A 22,951-nucleotide genomic window follows, 5' to 3' on the forward strand; every position below is an offset into this window, starting at 1 on the left:
AAAGACCGGCCATACTAATATGGCCAGTCACTAAGCTGCTGACAGCTGAAGTCAAAAGCACCACCAAGCAACTTTAAAGCAACACAGATGAAACTGGGTGAGACCTGATCCTCTCTTTAAGATTCTAAGTTTTGTTTCTTGAAAAAGCTGCCCAAAATATTTTTCCCCCTGTGAGGAGAGAGGGAAGGGAATTTTTACCCCACCCTCTAAAAAAAGCGGCAACTAACTACCCAGGGGAAACAGAGCAACTATAAAAACAATTTTAATTTAATTGGATGTATATTATTTTGAAACATGGGGACTAAAAGTGTTCCTTTTCTCATTGGAGACGTTGTTTTGTTTTGTTTTGTTTTTTTAAAAAAATAAGACTTGAAAAACCACCACATAAATTTTGGACTTAAAACGGTGTTGGTAATATCTTGTGGCGAAGTATGGTATTACAATTTGTTATTGCCTATAAGAGACTTGGCTTGAAGCCCAGACTTTAGATAACATTTCTTTGATCTTGACAGCATTTTTGAAAAACCCAGCTGCAAAGAAGGGATTTCTGGGCAGCATATTTAGCCTGGTTGAACTATGAACTTTAAACTTTTACTAACTTTCAGAGCTATACTTGGGGAATCGCTTTCCTATTTCTTTACATGAGACACATATGTTATTATACGAGCTGATGGAACACTTTGAATTATAAACTCTTACTTGACAAACAATTTCTACTATAAAGACCACCTATAAAATGTGAAATAGATGTCTCATACCCAGCTACAAAAGACAAAAAACTATTTTTAATGTTTGATTCTAAAGTCTTCAACTTAACATACTATCAAGAGAATATGGATGAAGATCAGGAAAAAATCCTTTCCATGTTGAAATCAATACACGAAACCATCCTTTTAGCTTGTGACAAAATAAGAAGTATCATAAAGAAACAAGGTGCCAGCTTAAATATACAAACCCAGTTCTTGATAACAACCAAAGAACTAACAATCCAGAAAATAAAAGGAAAATTGGAACAACTAAACACTAAGACAGAGACCCAATTGACCAACAGACGCAGCCAACAGAAAAATCAGAAAAGGAAGTGACAACATTGAAACTGGAAAATACTTTTTACAAAAATCAGAAGAAATTTGAGGAAATGGAAGAACAGACTGAATGGAAGATAAACCTATCAGGACAATTGTGGGAAATTGGAGTAATAGGGAGGCAATTTAATGAAAACAAATGGACTCGTTCTCCCAAAAAACCTTCAACCAAATGGTCTTTCTTATTCCAAATAATATATATAATAGAGGGAGAACTACTTGATGATTCAAAGGAACTTATATGGAAGGTCAAGCTGGCAAAGGAAGAAAACCAGAGTAAGGTTGAACAAAATAATGGCTTTGAGGGGATATTATATTACTAATTAGAGGGTTGAATATGGTGGAAAATAGATAACTTTTAGAAAATAGAATAACATTATAATTGAATAGGTAAGATGTGTAACTAGACTATTAGACTTTGTTATGAAAAGGGAAAAAGGGAGAAGTTGAGATAAGGGAAACTTTTGGTCACCTAACATAAAATATTTGGAAATCATAAATAAGTGTTTTTTTTGTTTTGTTTTGGATATTGATGGGAAATTAAAGTTTGTGTATAGGCTAAAAGTATTGATAAATGTAATGAGAATGTTTTTACTTAATGGAAAATAAGTATTCTGTTTACCCAATATGAGATAAAGATATTACTAGAAAAAGAGAGGGAGTATTTGAGCTTCCAATATTAGACCTAAACTAAAAAATATATGTATATTACTGAATTATTGGTTAATCTAGACAACACATATAATGGTTTTGACTTATTAGAGGGGATATTGTGTTATTAATTAGATGGTTTAACATGGTGTAAAATAGATAACCTTTAGAAAACAGAACAAGACTATAATCAAATAGGTAAGATGTTTATCTAGAACAGTGGTTCTCAACCTTTTTAATGCCGCGACCCCCAACCGGTCGTAAGTCGAGGACTACTCAACTGGTGCAGCACCGTTTGCAGAATGGGACTTTTGGCGGGCTCAGCAGGGCAGAGACAGCCTGGACAATTCCTATTGGCTTTTGAAAGCCAATAGAATTAGACTCTATTCAAGAGAGTCTATTCTATTGGCTTTCAAAAGCCAATAGAATAAAAGGGAGTAGCACAGCTAAGGAAAAGGGGGAAAAAATGGCAGACTGCGTTGTTTGGCGATCCCCGTGAAATGGTCGTTCGACCCCAAATGGGGTCCCGACCCACAGGTTGAGAACCACTGATCTAGAATATTAGTTATGAAAAAGGAAGAAGTTGAGATAAGGGAAACTTTGCTCACCTAAATATAAATTACTTGGAAATCATAAATAACGAATGTTAGTTTGAATATTGATGGGAAATTAAAGCTTGGGGGGAAAAAAGCAATAACAGGACATTGATTGTATATAAGGATCGCATGCAAATGCAATTAAGATATGTATAAGCTAAAAATTATTGATAATTGTAACAAAGATATTTTTATTTAGTTGATAATAAGAAGAACTGTACTAGCCCAATATGAGATAGTAGATATTAAGGGAAAAAGAGAGGAAATATCTGATGTTATAACATGAGATTTATACTAAAGACTTATGAACGCTATTGAACTATTGATTAACCCAGTCATCACACTGCTTTTTAAATACTCACTTGTAAAGTGAGAAAATTAATAAAATATTATATATAAAAAAGAATAAAAGTATTATTATAATTAGAAGGATAGGATTTGTAACTAGATTATACTTTGTTATGAGATGGGAAATATGAAAATTCTAAAAGGGTTTGAATAAGAGAAGCTTTTAATTACCAAATATAATTTATTATGAGAAAATTATAAGTGACAGAGATATTTTGAACATCGATGGGAAATTAAATTTTTTTAAAAAGCAGGAAAAACAGGATATTGATTGAACAAATGGATTTTAAGTGCAAATGGATTTGAGATATGTTCTGGCTAGAAAAGATATTATAAACTGACACTGTCGATATTATGTATAATATCAGAAAAATGTGATGAAGATGTCTATATTTAATTGTATATGTATTAATAGTAACAAGAACTGTATTTGCTCAGTGTGGAAAAATGCATACCACTGGAAGAAAAGAGGACCAAGGAAGCACTGGATGATGTAGTATTGGAACTAGATTGAGAAAGTTAATATATACCATTGAATTACCTATGGACCCAGACAACACGTTATTTATTAAGTATTGATTGTTAAATTAGAAAATTAATAAAATATGTATATAAAAAAATTCACTGATAAGTTCAGAATCTCCTTCAACAAGGGAGAAGTGGAGGGTAGAGGGCAGCTAACACTAGACCAGAGGTCTCCAACCCTTCTCTTTTGGCGGACCAAAGGGAAAGGGAGGGGGAAGCATTTCACACCTGCGCATGCACGCACACACAAATGTGGCTGCGAGCACCTGTGACGCAAACGGGGCACTGCTAGCACCCACGTGATGCTAGCAGCATCCCATTTTTGGTTCATGGTGCCCCGTTTTCACCATGCTGTGTCATTTTCGCCAGCGTCTTGTTTTCGCCATGTGCAGCGCCCCATTTGCATAGCAGTGGCACTAGCACAAGTAGGCATGTGTGTGCATGCACTGGCCAGTCTGTCCTGTGATCCGCTAGCCAGCAGGCCATGGCCCAGTAGTGGGCTGCGGCCCACAGGTTGGTGACTCCTGACTAGACTGTTAAAAAGTGATGCACACTGGGAGCAGGAAGGCATTTCCAAAAGCTCTTACAGCCAATATTTGCATTAGCCATATCTGTACAATTCAAGTAAACTGAGCAAACAGAATGTTATGGTATCCATACCCCAAAGCCAAGGGTGTTTGGAGGGGTAATGTGATTTCAAGAAAGCTGCATGTAATTTATCTGCGAACAGTTGCTTGAAAACTGTCTTTTTCAATATTATTGCCAAGCTCCCATGTAATCAATATTTTTGAGTCCATGAAGATGGACTCAAATAATGGACTACTAAATAATGCAAAGTTAATCTCAGAATGAATGATAAATATTTTGTCCTTCTACAAAGGAACTGACACTGCACCAAAATAAACATTAGAAATAACTTTTGAAGAAGAAACTTAATTCTATCAGGATACATATGGCTACAATACAATAATCTATTTCATCTAAGGCTCAACTGGGGCAAACATCTCTAAATTCTATATGAATTGTTCCTGACCCTTAACATATTTGATGAAGTCCCTGGAGCCACTGAAACCAGTCTTGTTTTGCTCATCTTACACTGCCATTGCTTACTGCACTCTTACAATTCAGATAAAGCACTTAGCCAAGAAGAAAGACTTGTAATATCATATATAAGATATATGGAATTATTTTCAGAAGCTTGGCTGAGCACAGGAAAAGGATTAAAAATAAATTGCTAATATGCTTCCAGTTGTTTGTCTATTGGTGGGGAAACCTGATTTATAGACATTAGCCTCTAAATTGAGAAAAAAACAGATGGTTCAGGCAGGTAATTAGAAATAGTAATAACATCTTTGGCAATTATCACTTAGCTGAACCAATAAGCAAGTATCTTTGCTCCTACAAGGGAAAAATGAACACTGATGACAGGCCTGGACAGATATTGGTTCAAATTGATAATACTGGTTTATAAATGTATAATACAGCAATTTATACTTGTAAATAGGAAGGTTTTCAAAGAAGAGATTGAGAAAAAAGAAAGCTGGAGTGCCTGGAAGCCTGGCACTCTGACAAATCAGCCATCAACAGGCACACACACATAAACAACATCAATATACCAAAAGAGACAACCAACAAACCAAAAAGGGAACAAAAAGACCAAAACACCTCACCAGCAATCAACACCCAGATGAGCAGAGATTAAGACCAAGGTTAACATTAGACTAACAATCAAGTATATAAAACCCCCACTCCCTTCCAGCATTGATGTTATTAGTTTGAGTACTGTAATGAAATGTCTGCAAGAAAACAAGCTCAGACAGTAGTCAGAGAAAAAAATCATGAAGATTTCTGTATGCAGAATTTGCTGTAAGCAAAGATAGTGACTTGCAGACTTTCTATCTAGTGTTTTGTTTCTTTTTAGAATGAAGACAAGTGTGTACTTTAGCATTATGAAAAATTATGTGACTTCTTAAGAGTGATCCTTTAATTTTATTTTTGTATGTGTTTCAGTTTTAACTAGCAGAATCTTGCAGGAAGCTAGGAAGATACAATAAACTACAATGGTGTTTGAAAGTTTATGAAGCCTTTTTTTGCATTTTCATATTTTTACATAAATATGACCTAAAATGTAATGTTTTTCACACAACCAAAAACTAAATAAAGATTAAACAAATGTCAAAATGTTTATTTATTTAAAAAAATGACCCAAAGCTACCTATTTGTATGGCAAAAGTAGGTGAACCTTTGCGTTCAGTTACTGATGTGCCCCCACTGGGCAGCAATAGTTGTAACTAAATTTATCTGACAACTATTGATCAATTCTGCACATCAGCTTGGAAGAAATTTAATTCATTCCTCATTAAAGAAGAGTTTTAACTTAGGGATGTTGGTGAGCTTCCTCACATGAACTGCCCACTTGAGATCCTTCCATAACATTTCGGTAGGATTAAGGTCAGGACTTTGATTTGGCCATTCCAAAACATTAACTTTCTTCTGCTTTAACAATTCTTTGGTCATATGGAATAAAATAGAATAGAATAGAGCTGGAAGGGACCTTAGAGGTCTTCTAGTCCAGTCCCCTGCTCAAGCAGGAGAACCTATACCATCTCAGACTGGTGATTGTCCAGTCTCTTCTCGAAAATTTCCAGTGATGGAGCGTCCTCGCTATCAGGAAGTTTCTCCTTAATTCCAGGTTGCTTCTCTCTTTGATCAATTTCCAACCATTGTTTCTTGTCCTTCCCTCTGGTGCTCTTGTGAACAACCTGGCGCCCTCTTTCTTGTGGCAGCCTCTCAGATACTGGAATACTGCTATCGTGTCTCCCCTATTTCTTCTTTTCCTTAGATTACCAAACCCAAGTTCCACAGCCGTTCTTCGTATGTTTTGGTCTCCAGGCCTTTGATCATCTTGTATGGTTTGGATTGTTATCTTGCTGCAGGACCCATTTTCTTTTGAGCTTCAGTTCAGAAACCCTGATGTTTTTCTTTAGAATTTATTGTTTCAATTCAGAATTCATAGTTCCAGCAATGATGGCAAGCCATCCTGATCTAGAAGCAGCAAAGCAGGCCTAAACCTTGGTACTGCTATCACCAAACTTCATAGTTGGGATAGGTTTGTGCTGGAATACAGTGTTGGCCTTTTGCCAAACAATTTTCATTCAAGCCCCAAAATTTCTATTTTGATTTCATCTATCCACAGAACATTCTTCCAGTATCCTCTGACCTATTTAGGTTGCAAGCTGTAGACAGACAACAATGTTATTTGGGAGATTCGTGATTTTCTCCTTGTTATCTTTGCCATGTGTACCATTGTTATTCACAGTTCTCCTGATGGCGGTCTCTTGAACACAAATATTTACCAATGCAAGATAGGTCTTTAGTTTTTAGACGTTACCTTGGACTTCTTTGAGACCTCCTGGAGTACTGCATGCCTTGCTCTTGGTGTGACCTTGGTTGGTTGACCACTCCTGGGAAGGGCAACAATGATGTTTAATTGCCTCAAAGTGAGTATGATCTGCCTGTCAGTGGATTTGTGAAGTCCAAGTTCTTTGGAAATAGCTCTGTAACCTTTTCCAGCCTGGTGTTGTTGGAAGATCTTCAGAAATCTCCTTTGTTCAGCCCATGCCACACCTCTACATAACTGTGTTAGAAGATCAGACTTTGATAGTGAATTCAGAATTCTGTTCTTTAAATAAGGCAGGCCTACATTCATACCCGATTGTCATTCCATTGAATGAAACACCTGATCCTAATTTTCCCTTCAAATGAACTAATATTCCTAAAGGTTCACCTATTTTTGTCGTACATAAATGTGTTGCTTTAGATTATTTTCCTCAAAAGTTTAATTGGCTTCTGTTTACCTAATTTTAAAACTTGTGTGAAGAACAGATTACATTATATTTATGCAAACATTTTGAACATTCAAAAGAATTCACAAATTTCCAGAATATTATGCAGCCATCAGATCTGGGTCTCTTTAAGTCCATTTCTGATGCTGAATAGGCTTACTATCATTCTTAAGAAAGAAAAGCAGCAAGATTTGGAAAAAGTGGTGGGTTTTTTGAGTACAGGAGGCACATTCTATCATTTATTATATACTTCCGAAGGTTCCTGAAGAATCTAATCCAATAAAGAAACATTTATAATTTAGAATTGCTTGTACTTGAGTAACTATATATAGTGTTTCTCTATTTTATCAGATAGCCATTCGGACCATGATGCTTTTTTCCCCTTCCTGAATCACTATAGACCAGAGTGTACCAAAAATGTTCTGAATGTGTAGTATAATTCTCACAATAGGTTAGCCTTAAAATTGTGTGTTGCATTAGTGTACAAGAAAGCATTCAAAAGAATGATGTTTTTGAGGTAATGGTCATCACAGAACTCTTGTCTTTTGAGACAGTCCAATCTTACACCATGTCTTCAATAACTTGCAGGAGTTATTTCCTTTCTTTACAACCTGCACAGGGCCTTATACACAAAATAAAGTGCTTTTATTTTTAGGCAGCAATAATAATTTGATCTATAGCCTCTATGGAAAAAGCAACACTCTCATACTTGAATGAATTCAAGAAGGTTCTTCCCTGATTTTTGCTAATGTAATATTAGGGGGGAAATAAGCATTTTCACTTCTATGGAAAGAACTTCCAATTTTTATTTATTTCATTTATGTAGCTACCCTCTCACCAGATGATCCTGGCAAGTACACAACAGAATTTCAAGGATGCACTTCTTGTTGCCATTTGAAAAAGAAATATTCAAGTTGCCGGAATCCACTCCATAAGAAGTAGATATAGAAAGTAGATATAGAAAGTTTGCACACCATTGTTAAAATGCCAGGTTTTTGAGATATAAAAAAAAATCATACTAAGATAAATCACTTCAGAATTTTTTCCACCTTTAATATAACATGTAAGCTGTACAATTCAACTGAAAAAGAAACTGAAATCTTTTAGGGGGAAAATAACAATAAAAAAACTTGCAATAACATGATTGCATAAGGATGCACCCCTTAAACTAATACTTTGTTGAAGGACCTTCTGATTTTATGACAGCATTCAGTCTTTTGGGGCAGGAGCCTATCAGCATGGCACATCTTGCCTTGGGAATCTTTGCCCACTCTTCCTTGCAAAACTGCTCCAAATCTGTCAGACTGTGAGGGCATCTCCTGTACACAGCCCTGTTCAGGCTACCCCACCGATTTTTAATTGATTTCAGGCTTGGGCTCTGATTTTGCCATTCTAAACATTCAATCTTCTTTTGGTGAAATCCTCCTTTTGTGGATTTGGAGATATGCTTTGGGTTGTTGTCGTATTGAAAGGTGAAATTCCTCTTAATTCTTCAACATTTTAGAAAAGGCCTGAAGGTTTTGTGCCAAAATTAACTGGTATTTGAAGCTGTTCATAATTTCCATCACCTTCACTAAAGCCCCCATTTCCAACTGAAGAAAAGAAGCTCCAAAGCATAATGCTTCACTGTGGGTATGGTGTACTTTTGGTGATTCATAGTGTTGTTTTTTGTCCCAAACACTTTTTGAAATTATGGCCAAAAAATTCAACTTTGGTCTCATCAGACCATAACACATTTTCCCATATGCATTTGACAGACATGATGTATGTTTTTGCAAAATGTAACTGGGCTTAGATGTTTTTCTTTGTAAGAAAATGCTTCTGTTCCACCACACTATCCCATAGCCCAGACATATGAAGAATGCGGGAGATTGTTGTCACATGTAATACACAACCAGTTCTTGCCAGAAATTCCTGCAGCTCTTTTAATGTTGCTTTAGGTTTCTTGGCAGCCTCCTGGACCAGTTTTCGTCTTGTTTTCTCATCAATTTTGGAGGGACATCCAGTTCTTGGTAATGTCACTGTTGTGCCATATTTTCTCCACTTGTTGATGACTGTCTTCACTGTGTTCCATGGTATTTCCAATGCCTTGGAAATTTTTTTGTACCCTTCTCCTGAGTGATACCTTCCAACAATGAGATCCCTTTGATGTTTTGTAAGTTCTTTGCAGGCCATGGGTTTTGCTGTAAGAGGCAACTAATAAATGTTAGAAAATTCCTACTAGAACTGAACTTTATATGGGATTGGTCAGTCACTTTAATTAATGGCATTTATTTAATATCAGTTTGAATGTGATTGGTCAATTCTGAACACAGCCACATCCCTATTATAAGAGGGTGTGAAAACTTAAAGTGGACATAAAAAGTTTACACACCCCTGTTAAAATGCCAGATTTTTGAGATATATAAAAAAAATCAGACCAAGATAAATCACTTCAGATTTTTTTCTACCTTTAATATAACATAAAAGCTGTAAAATTCAACTGAAAAACAAACTGAAATATTTAGGGAAAAATAACAAAAACTAGAATAATGTGGCTGCATAAGTGTTCACACCCTCTTATAAGTAGGGTTGTGGCTGTGTTCAGAATTAACCAATTACAGGGATACATTTGTGTCCAAAATTAACCAGTTTCATTCAAACTGATATTAAATAGTAGTCAGTACACACGTCCCATCAATTAAAATGACTCTGATCAATCCCATATAAAATTCAGCTGGTGTAGTAGGATTTTTGGACATTTACTCAGTTGCTCTTACAGCAAAAGCCATGGCCTGTAAAGAGCTTACAAAGCATCAAAGGGATTTCATTGTTGGAAGGTATCAGTCAGGAGACGGGTATAAACAAATTTCCAAGGCATTCGCTATACCATGGAACAATGAAGACAGTCATCAACAAGTGAAGAAAATATGACACAACAGTGACGTTACTAAAAAAATCCCTCCAAAATTGATGAAAAAAAAATAAGAAAACTGGTCTGAGAGGCTGCCAAGAAGCAATAGCAACATTAAAGGAGCTGCAGGAATTCCTGTCAAGTACTGGTTATGTACTACCTGTGATAACAATCTTCTGTATTCTTTTTATGTTGGGCTGTGGGGGTGGCAAGATGGAAGCTTTTTCTTACAAAGAAAAACATCTAAGTACGGCTACATTTTGCAAAACTCTACATCATATCTGACAAATTCATGTGAAGAAATGTGTTATAGTCTGATGAGACCAAAGTTGAACTTTTGGGCCATTAATTCCTAAAAGAATTTTGGTGCAAAAATAATACTGTGCATCACTGACAGTACATCATAGTAACAGTGAAACATGATGGCGGCTTCAGCAACAGCTGGGGCTTTAGTCAAGGTGGAGGAAATTCTGAACAGTTCCAAGCATCAGTCAATTTTGGCATAAAATCTTCAGACCTCTGCTAAAATATTGAATCTTCAAATCAACAAAATATTGGCTTCACTAGAAGAAGACTAAGGTTTTGGAATAGCCCAATCAGAGCCCAGACCTGAATCCAATTGAAAATCTGTGGGGTGACCTGAACAGACTGCAATTTGACAGATTTGGGGCACTTTTGCAAGGACGAGTAGGCAAAGAGTCCCAAGGCAAGATGTGTCATGCTGACAGGCTGCTACCTCAAAAGACTGGATGCTGTCATAAAATAAAAAGGTGCTTCAACAAAGTATTAGTTTAAGAGTGTGCATCTTTATGCAATCATGTTATTGTAATCTTTTTGTTGTTATTTTTCCCCCTAAAAGATTTCAGTTTCTTTTTAAATTGTACAGCTTATATGTTATATTTAAGGTGAAAAAATTCTGAAGTGATTCTAATTTTTTTATATTTCAAAAACCTGGCATTTTAATAGATATATAGAGTGTCTATATCCATTGTAAGTTGGGACTTTCTCCTTTACCCATTAGCTTCTGAATGTGTTTTTTTTTTTTTTTTTTAAAAAAGACCAATGAATTATCCTAAACTCAATACTAAAAACCTTCTTGGAAATGTAGCCAGGACTTACTTTATGGCAACTATTTCCTAATTAGAAATGCCACCAATTTTAAAATATTGAGAAAATTAACCTATGCAGAAAACAAACGCTTGTGCCGTATCTACTGGAGAGAAAATGCTCCCCTAGAGCAGGGCTTTTCAACCTTTTCACCCATTGTACCACTTTTAGGATACGGCAATATCCAAGTACCACCAGTCACCTAGCAAGGTGTCAAAAACCTGATGACCAAAAAAAAAAAAAAAAAAATGATAAAGTACAGGTAGTTCTCGACTTACAACAGTTCATTTAGTGACTGTTTGAAGTTACAATGGCACTGAAAAAAGTGCCCCCCCAAGCCACACACCTCCTGCCCACCCGGCAGCGCTCTTCCTCCTGTCCGAGGTTTTCATTGTTGTGAGCATTTCTGTTGAGAATTGGCAGTGGGGGTGGGGTGGGTGTTTGGTTTTTATTCCCCCCATCTGCTGGGTGGTTGCAGCAAGTTTTGGTAACTTCACATGACCCTAGGACACTGTGACCGTCATAAATATGAATCAGTTGCCAAGCATCTGAATGTAAATCACAAGACCCTGGAGATGCTGCAACATTCCAGCTGATCGACGCTTCTTCTGGGCTCAGCAGAAGCACCAGGATCAGCGCCGAGCTCCACCTGGAGCCTGGCACTGATCCTGGTGCTTCCGCTGAGCCCTGACAGGCCTGCAGCTCTAGCCATCTCTCGCTCTGGCTTGTGTAGTGCTGCCACCGGTTCAGCTCATTCCTCTCCCCTGCTATTTTTCTAGGATGGTCACGTACCACCTGCCAGGTGCCAATGTACCACAGGTGGTACCCGTACCACTGGTTGAAAAGCCATGCCCTAGAGATACAAATACTACAGTAATTTTGCATAAACCTGGAATGCATCTCATCTGTCTATTTTCAGGAACTAAGTTTTATTCTGTTTGGTATTTGTAAAACCACCAGTTATTTGAGGAGCTCTCATTTCAAAATTGATTTGTTTTCTTGAATTGAAACAGGGGCTTTCCCAAGTACAATCTGCTCTCCTTCCCTTGAGAAAAAGGATACATATTTAGCGGTGCATGGAACAATGTGTGTCAAGCGAGCATGAGGGGAAGGGGCCAGTGGCATGCAATTCAACCCCTATTCTCATTAAACAATGTCTCACCACTCCTCACCTTTGTGAAGCACTGCATTGGCTGGTTTATTCCCAGCCATAGATTCCTTGGATAGATGCTGATGGCTCTCAGCTAGGCACTCCACTTCAGCAAAACGGGTATTAAGAGCCATAGAGGGATGAGATGGATCTTCTGACATGTTTAGATATGCAGCTCTCCGTAGTTGCTCTTCAATCACTAGGGCTTGTTCCAGCAGCTGTAAAAAGCAATTTTGGTCCTCAAGTTTTAAGTACAGGATGCATATAGCTTATAATTCCTATATGTTACATTCAGTTTATAACGCCTTGTAAGACCTATGTACTGTTCTAAGAGAATATTCAAAATTATCTAACAAAATATCACAAAATTTTAACTGTAAGGCCATTTGGCACAAATGAACAGCTAATTCTTTGTCCTGCTGCCCCAAAGTGACCCGATCAGAATCTTAAACCTAATCAGTATAAGTAATAAATACATATATACAACTCAACTATGAATATAAAATATTGCAAAAGAATCATTCCTACGACTATTTGACAGAATATTTTAAGAGTATTATTTAAAAGTCACAAAGTTCTTTATGAGCTGAATTAATGTGCTATTAGGCTTTATCATATGGGCAACAACATTCTCATACCCGAGACATTCTTTTTATATTAAAAAAAACTGCATGTAAAATCAGAGAAATTTCCCTCAACTTTTATATGGCAACTTTTAAGAGGCAAAAAGGATGCCTTAAATCAAGTGAGGAGGCATTCATTTTGCCTTTAAAGTCCATCCTTACCCTTCAAACACAAAAGGAAACAATGCTTTCAACTCATTCACCCATCTATCCTGTTCTTAATTCCCCCCAAAAAAAAATCTAAAAAAAAAAAAAAAAAAAGCTAACTTGTTTTTGAGGAAAAATCTAACTTGCTCATTTGCCAGATTTACAAAGAAACTGTTTTCTAAGAAGAAATGCTCACCTTAAACCTCCTGGCCAAGAATTTGTTCTTTATTTCTAGAAAGTTACCCCTGTTCATTTCACCCTTGAAAGGCTCATTGAGGATGGCGTAACGGGAATCGTTCTGGATATCTTGCCATCGAGCATAACCATGACTGTAATGGGAGAAGCTCAGGAAAAAAATAACCTGGAAAATGTGGTAAATCAGCGACAATTACAGTTTATTTGAATTAGTGAGTAGTGAGATTCAAGTTCAACCCTAGGCTAGGGCAGGCAACCTTGGCTCTTTTATGACTCATGGACTTCAACTCCCAGAATTCCTGAGCTAACTCAGGAATTCTGGGAGTTGAAGTCCATGAGTCATAAAAGAGCCGAGGTTGCCTACCCTTGGGCTAGGGAATATAGTAGGATGCCAACTGATTCACAGGGAAAACTTTCAGGTAAATCTCTTTCTTTGGATACTCTCAGTTAGGTTTCCTCATCTTATTACTTCATCTGCCAAGCTACCACTGTTGAAAAATTTGGTAGACTCTCCCCGCAAATGGAGATCTATTTGATCCCAATAAGTAATAGGATATGCTGGGCCACAGGGCAGAGTAAAGCTCCAAAAATTGATGAGAACAGCAGTAAATGTAGAATGAAGTAAAGCAGGAAATCTGAAAACCCACCAGAAGCGAACAAACATTCCTATTATTAAAGAAAGCATCTGAATATAATACAAATGTGTTAATTGCACTGTGCAGAATCTCATTCTTGTTAAGAGATATGAATGCAAATACCAGACTTGTTTTAAACCCAAAAATCATACTGTTTTTCCTTAACTAAGTCAAATTCTCAATCAAATCTATCATGGCTTCTAGAAGAAGGATACTTTATAATTCCTGCCAAGAGCCAGTAGTCATGGCGCCGGTGCCAGATCTCGTATGTCTTCTTGGTAACAGTAGCTGCTCGCTCTTCATTTTGCCACAAGGAATGCAACTCTGTAAGGAAGTAAAAAGGCAAAGTGTTTACAACTGAGTAGAAAAAAGCTCCCAGAAAACATCTATTCTCATTGTCAGTTAGTACCAGTGAAACCGCCATCTGCAATGTTGAACATGAACCGTTGTTTTATGGCTTTCTTGTGCCGATCGTCAGCAGGATCTTTAGGTGTTTCCCCATTTTGCAGCATCACTATATCTTTCTTCTCATCTTCCTTTTTCTCTTCTGAAAAGAGAAAAGATAATTAGACCATAATTACCAACAACTCCATCTTAATATTCCAAACATACCCTAGTCTCTGCCTAGAAAACTTATTTTATTGGGTGGATTAAAAGTAAAATAAATAGCACTCTTGCCTTTCTCATCAAGATTAATTGTGGGAGGTTCAACAGGTGGCTCCGCAGATGTCTTTTCTTCCACTTTCTCTGCATCAGCTATAGAGGAAAACATCTGTATAAATGGATGCCTTGGGTGCTTCTCACAAAACTGTAATCTCAGTCCAGGTTATCCCGATTAGCCTTAAGAGCTTCTATTTACACCAAGAACTCCCATGCTTTACAATTTCATTCATCTGTGGAATATGACACATACCTAGGAACTACAGCCATACCTTTACTTTCTGTTTCCATTGGCTCCTCTTTCACTTCCATGTCATCTGGTTTCTTCTCTTCAGCTTCTACTGTATTTACAGGAGATTTTACCTCTTGCGAGTTGGTCTCTGTTGAAGGCGGAGCCTGCTATATGGGAGAAGAGTAAGCAGACTATTTAGTCAATAAGATTGTAAGAAAGTAAAACCAGTCCCATTAACAAATTTCACAGCATGTCTAGTCACAGCAATTCTTTTCATATTTTAAATTATTAATTGCATACAATAAAGAACACCTGTGGATTTTGCTATTCTAATAGGGTTTAGTGAAGCTTTGGATTCAAAGCCAAAAATTACTTCTGAGCATGCAGGGACACTTACAGCAGTTCTCTTCCTAAATCAAACAAGGCCCTGCTATGGCTGCAAAGGATACCTGTGCAATCCTAGGTAAAGATGCAGTTTTTCATCTTCAGAGTGGGAGAGATTATGCCCAAATTGGGCAAGTACTTAAAAGAATTTTTAATAGCAATAGAATATTAGGAGAAAAATTATTTTTTTTTGATACTAAATAAACCTCTGGCAGGCACTCACCTCAACTGGAACTTCATTTTCAACAGAAGCAGCAGCTACAGGACTGACCTCCTTCTCTGATTCTGTGGGCTCCACTTGATCCTTGGTAGTGGTTCCATCTTCTACCTTCACTCCTTCCTCTATATTAATCGGCACAAGTAAGGAAACTTTTCAGGGGGCTTTTTTCTCTCTCATAAGAGACTGATGTTCTATAGTCACCCAACCTCTGAAGTTACTTTATTCTGATATAAATAGTCTATCTGGATGTTCTCTTGTGCCTTTGAGGGCGGCTCAACACTTGAAGAAGCCCTCCTAATATAAGAGTGCTTTATTTACGTCCAGCCCCAAGCTCTCTACCACGGTTTTGGCAGGAGGATTAGAAATTGAAAGCTGGACTGCTCTTTCTCGAAGGCATTAACTCAAGGCTCTCACCTAAAGAAGGAACAGGTGCAGGAGTATTAGGCTGAGTATCTCCTGGTGTAGAAGGAGTTGGGGTTTTGGGGGAAGGCGAACTTGGTTGCAAAAGCTTTTTGTTCTCCTCTATCTCTGCAAGTTCTGGCATACTCCAGCGTCCATTCACATGTTCAAATTCTTGTACCTTGGGTGGAAAAAATAAGAAAATATATTACTCTTTTCAAAATCAAAACAAATGAAGAATATTAGCATCTAAGCTCCTGAACTCCAATGATTAAATAGAGGCCAAAAAGATCCACTAATCAGTGCATGTCACATATGTATAAAGGATTAGAAGCCCTTTTAAAATATTTTCTTGTATCTGTAGAATAGATGGAAACTGCATTTTGGAGTTACCTTCTTGCGTATGAGAGACATGACCCCTATTCGCGTGAGAACGTGTTGTCGGGACAAGCCCTCACGTGGGACCCCATCGGCAAATGTTTCTGCACCATCTGCTCCTGGTTCACACAAGTGACGCATGAAGAGAGAGACATAGGCCCTGCCAAACACAAAGGGGAGAAACCTTTATATTAATAATAAATCACTCTGCAATAGCCCCAATTTACATCAGGATTATTCACCTGGAACAGCTAAAAGGAATTAACATGGAAGAACTTGAGCAGCAGGCATCATTATTCTACCTACATCAACTTGGCTTTTATGTATACTCATTGGAAAATACTTGCCCAATTCTAATATTGCTCTTCCTTATCTCCACAGAAGCACAGTTGGCCTTCATTGGGTTTCCCTTCTCCTGAGCTTTTAAAAGAGATTTCTCTATTCTTGCACAAACTCACTTGAACTCCTTTTCTGATTTGCCACGGAGATCTCGGACCAGCCACTGGGTAGTAAAGGCATCCTGAGGCGGCATCCCGTAGCGCATGATGGCATTAAGGAAGGCCTTCCGCTGTCGAGCGTTAAAGCCCAATACCTGTTACAGGAAACAGATTCAGGGAAAAATGTTTAGATGTAATTATAACACGTTTGTATGTTCAAGCATTCCATTTCTTAGAACACATTAGTACCATCCTTTTTCATAACATTTTCATAATTATATACATTACCTCTATGTTTCCTCCCACCCGGGCAAGGAGTGGGGGTAATGGCTTGTCCTTGTCATTCCTTAGGCCTTTGCGACTAGGCCGTCGTGCAGCTGACAAAACGAAAAGATAGTTCAATTAATAGCATAATTTAAGCCACAGGACCAGAGTATGATATATTTTCATTGAACATAGAAAGCATATGAAAAATATATCTCTTATTTAATACTTTAATTCAATTTATACTCTGCTTTTCTTCCAAGGAAGGGACTGTGCAGCATATTCCTCTGCACCTCTTTTTTAATCTTCACCCTCAGATATTTTAGGCCAAAGAATAGCAAATGACCCATTGAGCTTCAGGACTGAGAAACTGAATACTCCTAATCTTCCCAAACTTCTATATTGTTGCTGGGATTTTAGCAATTATACTGTTTGCTCAAATTGAAAGAAAGCAGTGCTTGAATCTGCAACAAAATTTACCTTCCGATCTCTCATCAAAATCTTCATCACCTTCCTCAGAGGCAACAGAATAGTCGGACTGATTATCTGATTGGTCATCCTGCCAGTCTGGGGAAAACAAAAAGGCTGTGAAAATTCTCTGAAAAAGATTACCTTCAAACCACAATATTCACTCTCACTTGTTCATCACACACCTCTATCTTCTTGTGAGCCATCGTTATAGTTGACTTGTTTACGAATGCGCTTCCCCTTGCCTAGATTTCTAGCCAAGTCTTCCTGCTGCTGCTCATAATGATGGCGAAGCAGTTTTTCCCAATAGTCTGGATCCACCGATTCTTCTTGCTTGATAATCTCACGTTCAACCTCTTCTTCCTCCTACCACAACATCAGAAGGTAACAATAGCTCAGTATTATCCATGTTTGTAAGAGAAGCAAGTCTCCGTTTTCAGTGTTTCCTAATAAAGAGGTCCTTAATTGCCAACTTAACGTGAACGTTTTATCAAGAACCTTTTTGAAAAAAAAAAAAAATCTAGCAAGAGCCAATCAACTCACTTACCCCCATTTCTTCTTCACGCACCACATATTGAGCTACTTTAAAGGAACTCAGGTACTCATTCATGCCCTGAAGTTCTGCATCCTCTATCTCATCCTGGTTCCTATCCAGAAGTCGTTCAATTGCCTTATCATCATAATGGATGACACTGCTGTCCTCACCTTCCTTATTATCCCCTGCAAGAGGAACCGTTTAGTAGACAAGAAAGGACTAAATGTGAAAGTAAATAAAGGAAAGTAAACCACTCACTTTGTGTTACACTGCACAGACTCTTACCACCCTCCGTAGCTTCATCTTTGAAAAGCTCTTCAGTACCAAACTTAAGGATGTCATCCAGTTCTTGTTTGGACATAGAACCAGTCTTGGAACCCAATCCTGGTCTTACTACAAGATGTGTTAGCATCATTTTCTTTTTGGCCACTTGTGTGATTCGCTCTTCTACAGAGGCTCGTGTAACAAAGCGATAAATCATCACTTTCTTGTTTTGCCCAATTCGGTGAGCACGACTAAAAGCCTGACAGGAAAAAAAGGAAGATGAAAAAAGGCTTTCAGATATTCATTAAATCAATCTGTAGTCACACAAACCACGTTTTCATCCATTTCATCCAGCATTCTCCCTAAATGCATTGTTTTCCAAGATTCAATCTTGGAAATTTTTATTGCTCAAATTTACCTGGATGTCATTGTGTGGATTCCAGTCAGAGTCATAGATTATTACTGTGTCTGCAGTGGCAAGGTTAATACCAAGGCCTCCAGCTCTAGTGGAAAGTAAAAAACAAAACTGCGGGGCACCAGGAGCTAGAGAAAAGAAATGAGAGGCCATCAGTTGTCAAGGATCTGGAATATCCATTTCACCTTCAAAGCTTGTCTAACCAGCCAGATTCACTTTAGAGATATTAGCCAGAGGAGGGGAGGAAGATGCAAGGGAATGTCACAGCTCCTGCCAAGGTAAGTAAATTTGTTGGGTGTACCCATCATATTCATACCATTGAAACGATCAATCGCTTCCTGACGCATATTTCCTGTAATCCCACCATCAATTCTCTCATATTTATACCCTTCGTGTTCCAGAAAATCTTCCAATAGATCCAACATCTTAGTCATCTATAAAGTACAAAGAAATAACTGGAAGCAGTAGAAAACATGTTGCTAATCCATAATCAAATAAACAGCTTCTGTGACACATAACTACTCCTAATCAGAGGAAAATACTGTTCCTTTCAGTTACCTGGGAGAATATCAGCACTCTGTGGCCCCCTTCCTTGAGATTCTTCAACATTTTCTGAAGCAGAAGTAGCTTCCCAGAAGCTCGGATTAGGGCACTACCGTCATACATCCCATTAGGCATCTTTGGTGCTTCCTGTGTGTGAGAGAGGGCGACAAAGTAAGAAAGAAAGAGAGAGATTAAAAGCTCGAGTTTCTTGGTTTTTGGTCAGGTTTGTTACAAATATCCTACAATTTAATTTAGTACATATAATTTCAATGCCATTTCTTTATTGCTTATCTTGCTCAAATAATCCTTATTACTTTAGGGTCTTCACCACTTTCACAGCTGCCATACTCGTGTATTTCTTAACGGAAGAAAGACTTTCAATTGTTGTACCCAATAGCAAGTGTATCAATTTAAAAATGTGAAATATTGAGCCAATTCATACAGTATTACAAAATCTTAGCAGTCCATTTGGAGAGAAACGTTTTATTAAATCCAAATCAACATAACTGAAAAACATTGGTTAGTTATTAAATAAGCCTTTTAAATTTAAATTTGAGGTGCTTGTCAACACAGTTTTTCTCCAGTACCCGAAAAAAATGATTCGTAATGGTACCGGATATCAATATCCAAACAATCCAATAAAAAAAAAAAATAACGGAAGGATATGGGTTTTCAATCAAGATCCTAAAGGAGTCAGAACATACCATAGCAGCCACAGGGAAGAGATATGGATGGTTGCAGCATTTCTTCAAATCCATAACAACATTGAGCAGAGAAACCTGGTTGCCACCACCCCGTGCATTCAGTGCCTCAAAATTTCTTGTTAGGATATATTTGTAGTACTTCCTGTGAAAATGTTAATGTTCACATTATTGGTTTCCGTTTTTCACATGTCTTGCCTTAAAATCAAGCACCTACCTTAGGAATACCTTTAAAAATAAATTTACCTTTACCTCCCTTTCACCCCTTAAATGCAATAAGAGGAAATAGATTGGCAGTAGGAAACTGAACAAAAAAAGAAAGGATAATTCTAAATCAACATCCTAAAACAAAGCAAAGGTGGATGCTTATTAGGATACTTAACCATTATTATTTAAGTAAAAAAAATAGAGAAGCCAACTATCCTCTGACACTCACTTTTGCATAGGGCTTAGTTCCACTCTCACAATAAGTTCTGTCTTTGAAGGCATGTTCTTGAATACATCAGCTTTCAGACGTCTTAGCATGTGTGGTCCTAACATATCATGAAGCTTTTTAATCTGATCCTCCTTGGCAATGTCTGCAAATTCTTCCAGGAAGCCTTCCAAATTACTGTAAAGGAATTCAAACAGAAACATGGAAATTCAGAGAAACCTGGAAATAAGAAGAAAGGCAGGAACCTCGAGCTGAGAGGAAAATAAGCCACCTAGAGTCACCTTGGTGAGATGAGCGACATAGATGTTTATCAACAAACAAATAAATAAATAATGTACTCCTAGGTGCACTGTAGGACTTACTGAAATCTTTCTGGTGTCAAGAAGTTAAGGAGGTGGAACAGTTCCTCCAGATTATTCTGAAGAGGGGTTCCTGTGAGCAGCAGTTTGTGCTGAAGAGAATAGCCATTCAGGACCCGGAAAAACTGAAAGGTGCATAAAGAAATAAAACAGCTATTAAGCACGATTTCATAAATTATGACACATTTTAAAATATGCATAACTGTGATCCAAAAAATAAAAACCATTTCTGTTCACCAAGAAATTTTTCAGCAAATGTCTAAACTGGCAACAGTAAAATAACATTTTAAGGAGTCAGTTCCAATCTGAGTTACACAAAACTGTTCCTAATTTTTTTTTAAAAAAAATTGAGAAAATACCCATTCTAAGTTCTTGTAATTTTGGATATAAAGCATAAGAATTACAGGAGAAACAGAAATCTATTCCTACCTTGGACTGATTATTCTTCAGTCGATGTGCTTCATCTACTACAAGGCAAGCCCAGTCAATAGAGCCCAAAATAGCCATATCAATAGTAATCAACTCATAAGAAGTAAGCAATACATGGAATTTCACAGATGCCTCTTTCTGTAAGGATCAGAAAGTATTGATTGATTAAAAAAAATAGAAAGACAAGGTGGAGATAAGAAAATATTGATTGATTAAAAAAATAGAAAGACAAGGTGGAGATACCAAGTTTTCACTACTCAACATTAGTAGAAATTCTAAGTTGTTAGAGAAACGGAAATATTATCAGGCAAAATCTTGGTTAAATTAGTTGCCAAAATACCTTCATCCTGGAAGCCTTTTTTCCCCCACGTATAGCATTGTCTTCAAACGAAAATTCGTTTTCACGGATGATGGCCCGGCTGTCTTTATCCCCAACGTAAGTCACAACATACATATCAGGTGCCCACATTTCAAATTCTCTCTCCCAGTTGATGATGGTGGACAATGGAGCGCTCACCAAGAAAGGTCCTTTGGAATGGCCCTAGAGTCAGATAAACTCTTGATATAAAGGCAACAGGAAGCACATTTTTAGAATGCTGTTTATGAATTATATATGAAATGCTGCAATCCTACCTCTTTGTAAAGAGAATACAAAAACACTGCAGTCTGCACAGTTTTCCCTAGACCCATTTCATCAGCCAGGATAGTATCTGTGCCTTGAGCCCACGAGAAACGCAGCCAATTCAGGCCTTCCAGTTGATAAGGATGAAGGGTTCCTCCAGTCACATCCAAGTAATCTGGTTGTCTGTCATACTTCACCGTGGGCTGTAGAGTGATTGAAGAGAAAATGAAAATGTTTAGTGTCTCAGCTCAAGCTCAGTAAAACAAGCTTCAGAACTTGAAGGAGTCTTAATAGCATTTAATAGTTTATCCAATTAATTTTTTTTTAAAAAACTGTGCAGTAGAAATAAAACACTTTCAATGATTCCATAATAATTATTTAAAATAATCAGCATAATCATTAAGATTCCATCATAATTCTAGCTACATGTGCAAATTGAAGAGGCTTAAGTCTAGGTCCTAATGCGTGCTATTCCATATGCAATATGCTCAGGCAATGTATTGTGTCTCTGTATGTGTGTGTATGATTAATGAAATAGTGATTGGTTGTTCTATTAAAATGCAAGTACAAGTTAACTGGCTAACTAGTGAAAGACAATGAGAAAGCCAAGAGAAGGGAAGGGAGGAGAGGAATATTACTGGACTATTTAACCATTTCTAAAATCAACTTTAAAAGGGGAAATTATAATTTTGCATGCATCCAAAATTTTAAATATCAAAAATTGACTATTTTCTGTTTTTTTTGGAAGCCTCTATCTACTGAGGTTTTTCTTAATGTTTTCTCGTGGTTTTTTTTTTAAATGAAAAGGAAACACTGAAAATGTAAGGAAACATTTCTATTTTTCAATGCCAAATATTTATGAAAATGTGATGCTACTTATTTAAAAACTAGTTCACTTCTTTCTTAATCTAATGGATTAATGGAACATTTCAATACAAGCAGTCCCCAACTTACAACCATAATTGAGCCGAAGATTTATGTTGCTAAATGAAACAGATGTTGAAATTTGCCCCATTTTATGACATTTCTTGCCAATTGTTAAGTGAATCACCACAGTTATTAAATTAGTAATGTCTTCCCCTTTGACTTTGATTGTCAGAAGATTGCAAAAGGTGACCCTGGGACACTGCAACTGTCATAAATATGAACCAGTTGCCAAGCATCTGAATCCATGGGGAGGCTGCAATGTAAGTGTGAAAAACAATCATAAGTCTATTTTTTTCAGTGCCACTGTAAACTTTGAACAGTCCCTAAACAAATGGTTGTTAGTCGAGAACTACCTGTAGTACTTAATTCTGCTTGGTTGTACAATGTTGCCAAGAGCAGGTGCAAGTTTCAACTTTATTACAAATAACAAAAGAAAACAAAGACATTTGAAAAAAAAAGATGGCGTGATGATTATTTTGCT

The 22,951-nt window shown here is 37.2% G+C and overlaps 1 protein-coding gene and 1 non-coding gene across 3 annotated transcripts in view; both read right to left on the bottom strand.

The window, feature by feature from the left end:
- The window catches only part of CHD4 (chromodomain helicase DNA binding protein 4), a 37,829-nt gene that overhangs the window by 3,155 nt on the left and 11,723 nt on the right, over positions 1 to 22,951 (bottom strand). The window contains exons 15-39 of one of the 2 annotated variants that reach the window (XM_039338723.1): positions 21,555 to 21,746; positions 21,262 to 21,462; positions 20,922 to 21,059; positions 20,496 to 20,617; positions 20,137 to 20,310; positions 19,704 to 19,845; positions 19,015 to 19,146; positions 18,773 to 18,890; positions 18,460 to 18,584; positions 18,036 to 18,300; positions 17,790 to 17,962; positions 17,428 to 17,608; positions 17,255 to 17,341; positions 16,799 to 16,887; positions 16,532 to 16,665; positions 16,089 to 16,233; positions 15,711 to 15,876; positions 15,300 to 15,418; positions 14,733 to 14,859; positions 14,479 to 14,556; positions 14,210 to 14,347; positions 14,016 to 14,124; positions 13,167 to 13,299; positions 12,223 to 12,418; positions 8,100 to 9,233 (exon numbers count right to left, since the gene is read on the bottom strand). In XM_039338723.1, coding sequence (XP_039194657.1) covers positions 8,842 to 9,233; positions 12,223 to 12,418; positions 13,167 to 13,299; positions 14,016 to 14,124; positions 14,210 to 14,347; positions 14,479 to 14,556; positions 14,733 to 14,859; positions 15,300 to 15,418; positions 15,711 to 15,876; positions 16,089 to 16,233; positions 16,532 to 16,665; positions 16,799 to 16,887; positions 17,255 to 17,341; positions 17,428 to 17,608; positions 17,790 to 17,962; positions 18,036 to 18,300; positions 18,460 to 18,584; positions 18,773 to 18,890; positions 19,015 to 19,146; positions 19,704 to 19,845; positions 20,137 to 20,310; positions 20,496 to 20,617; positions 20,922 to 21,059; positions 21,262 to 21,462; positions 21,555 to 21,746 — 3,876 coding nt within the window. In that variant the 3' untranslated portion in view covers positions 8,100 to 8,841. Of the gene's footprint in view, positions 1 to 8,099; positions 9,234 to 12,222; positions 12,419 to 13,166; positions 13,300 to 14,015; positions 14,125 to 14,209; positions 14,348 to 14,478; positions 14,557 to 14,732; positions 14,860 to 15,299; positions 15,419 to 15,710; positions 15,877 to 16,088; positions 16,234 to 16,531; positions 16,666 to 16,798; positions 16,888 to 17,254; positions 17,342 to 17,427; positions 17,609 to 17,789; positions 17,963 to 18,035; positions 18,301 to 18,459; positions 18,585 to 18,772; positions 18,891 to 19,014; positions 19,147 to 19,703; positions 19,846 to 20,136; positions 20,311 to 20,495; positions 20,618 to 20,921; positions 21,060 to 21,261; positions 21,463 to 21,554; positions 21,747 to 22,951 lie in introns of those variants that run through there. The other variant, XM_039338724.1, reaches the window with a different exon arrangement.
- Positions 15,542 to 15,676, bottom strand: LOC120306132. Its single transcript, XR_005556178.1, has one exon.

The sequence above is a fragment of the Crotalus tigris genome, unplaced genomic scaffold (assembly GCF_016545835.1).
Source record: "Crotalus tigris isolate CLP2741 ecotype Arizona unplaced genomic scaffold, ASM1654583v1 scf7180000017716.2861928, whole genome shotgun sequence".
Lineage (NCBI taxonomy): Eukaryota > Metazoa > Chordata > Lepidosauria > Squamata > Viperidae > Crotalus > Crotalus tigris.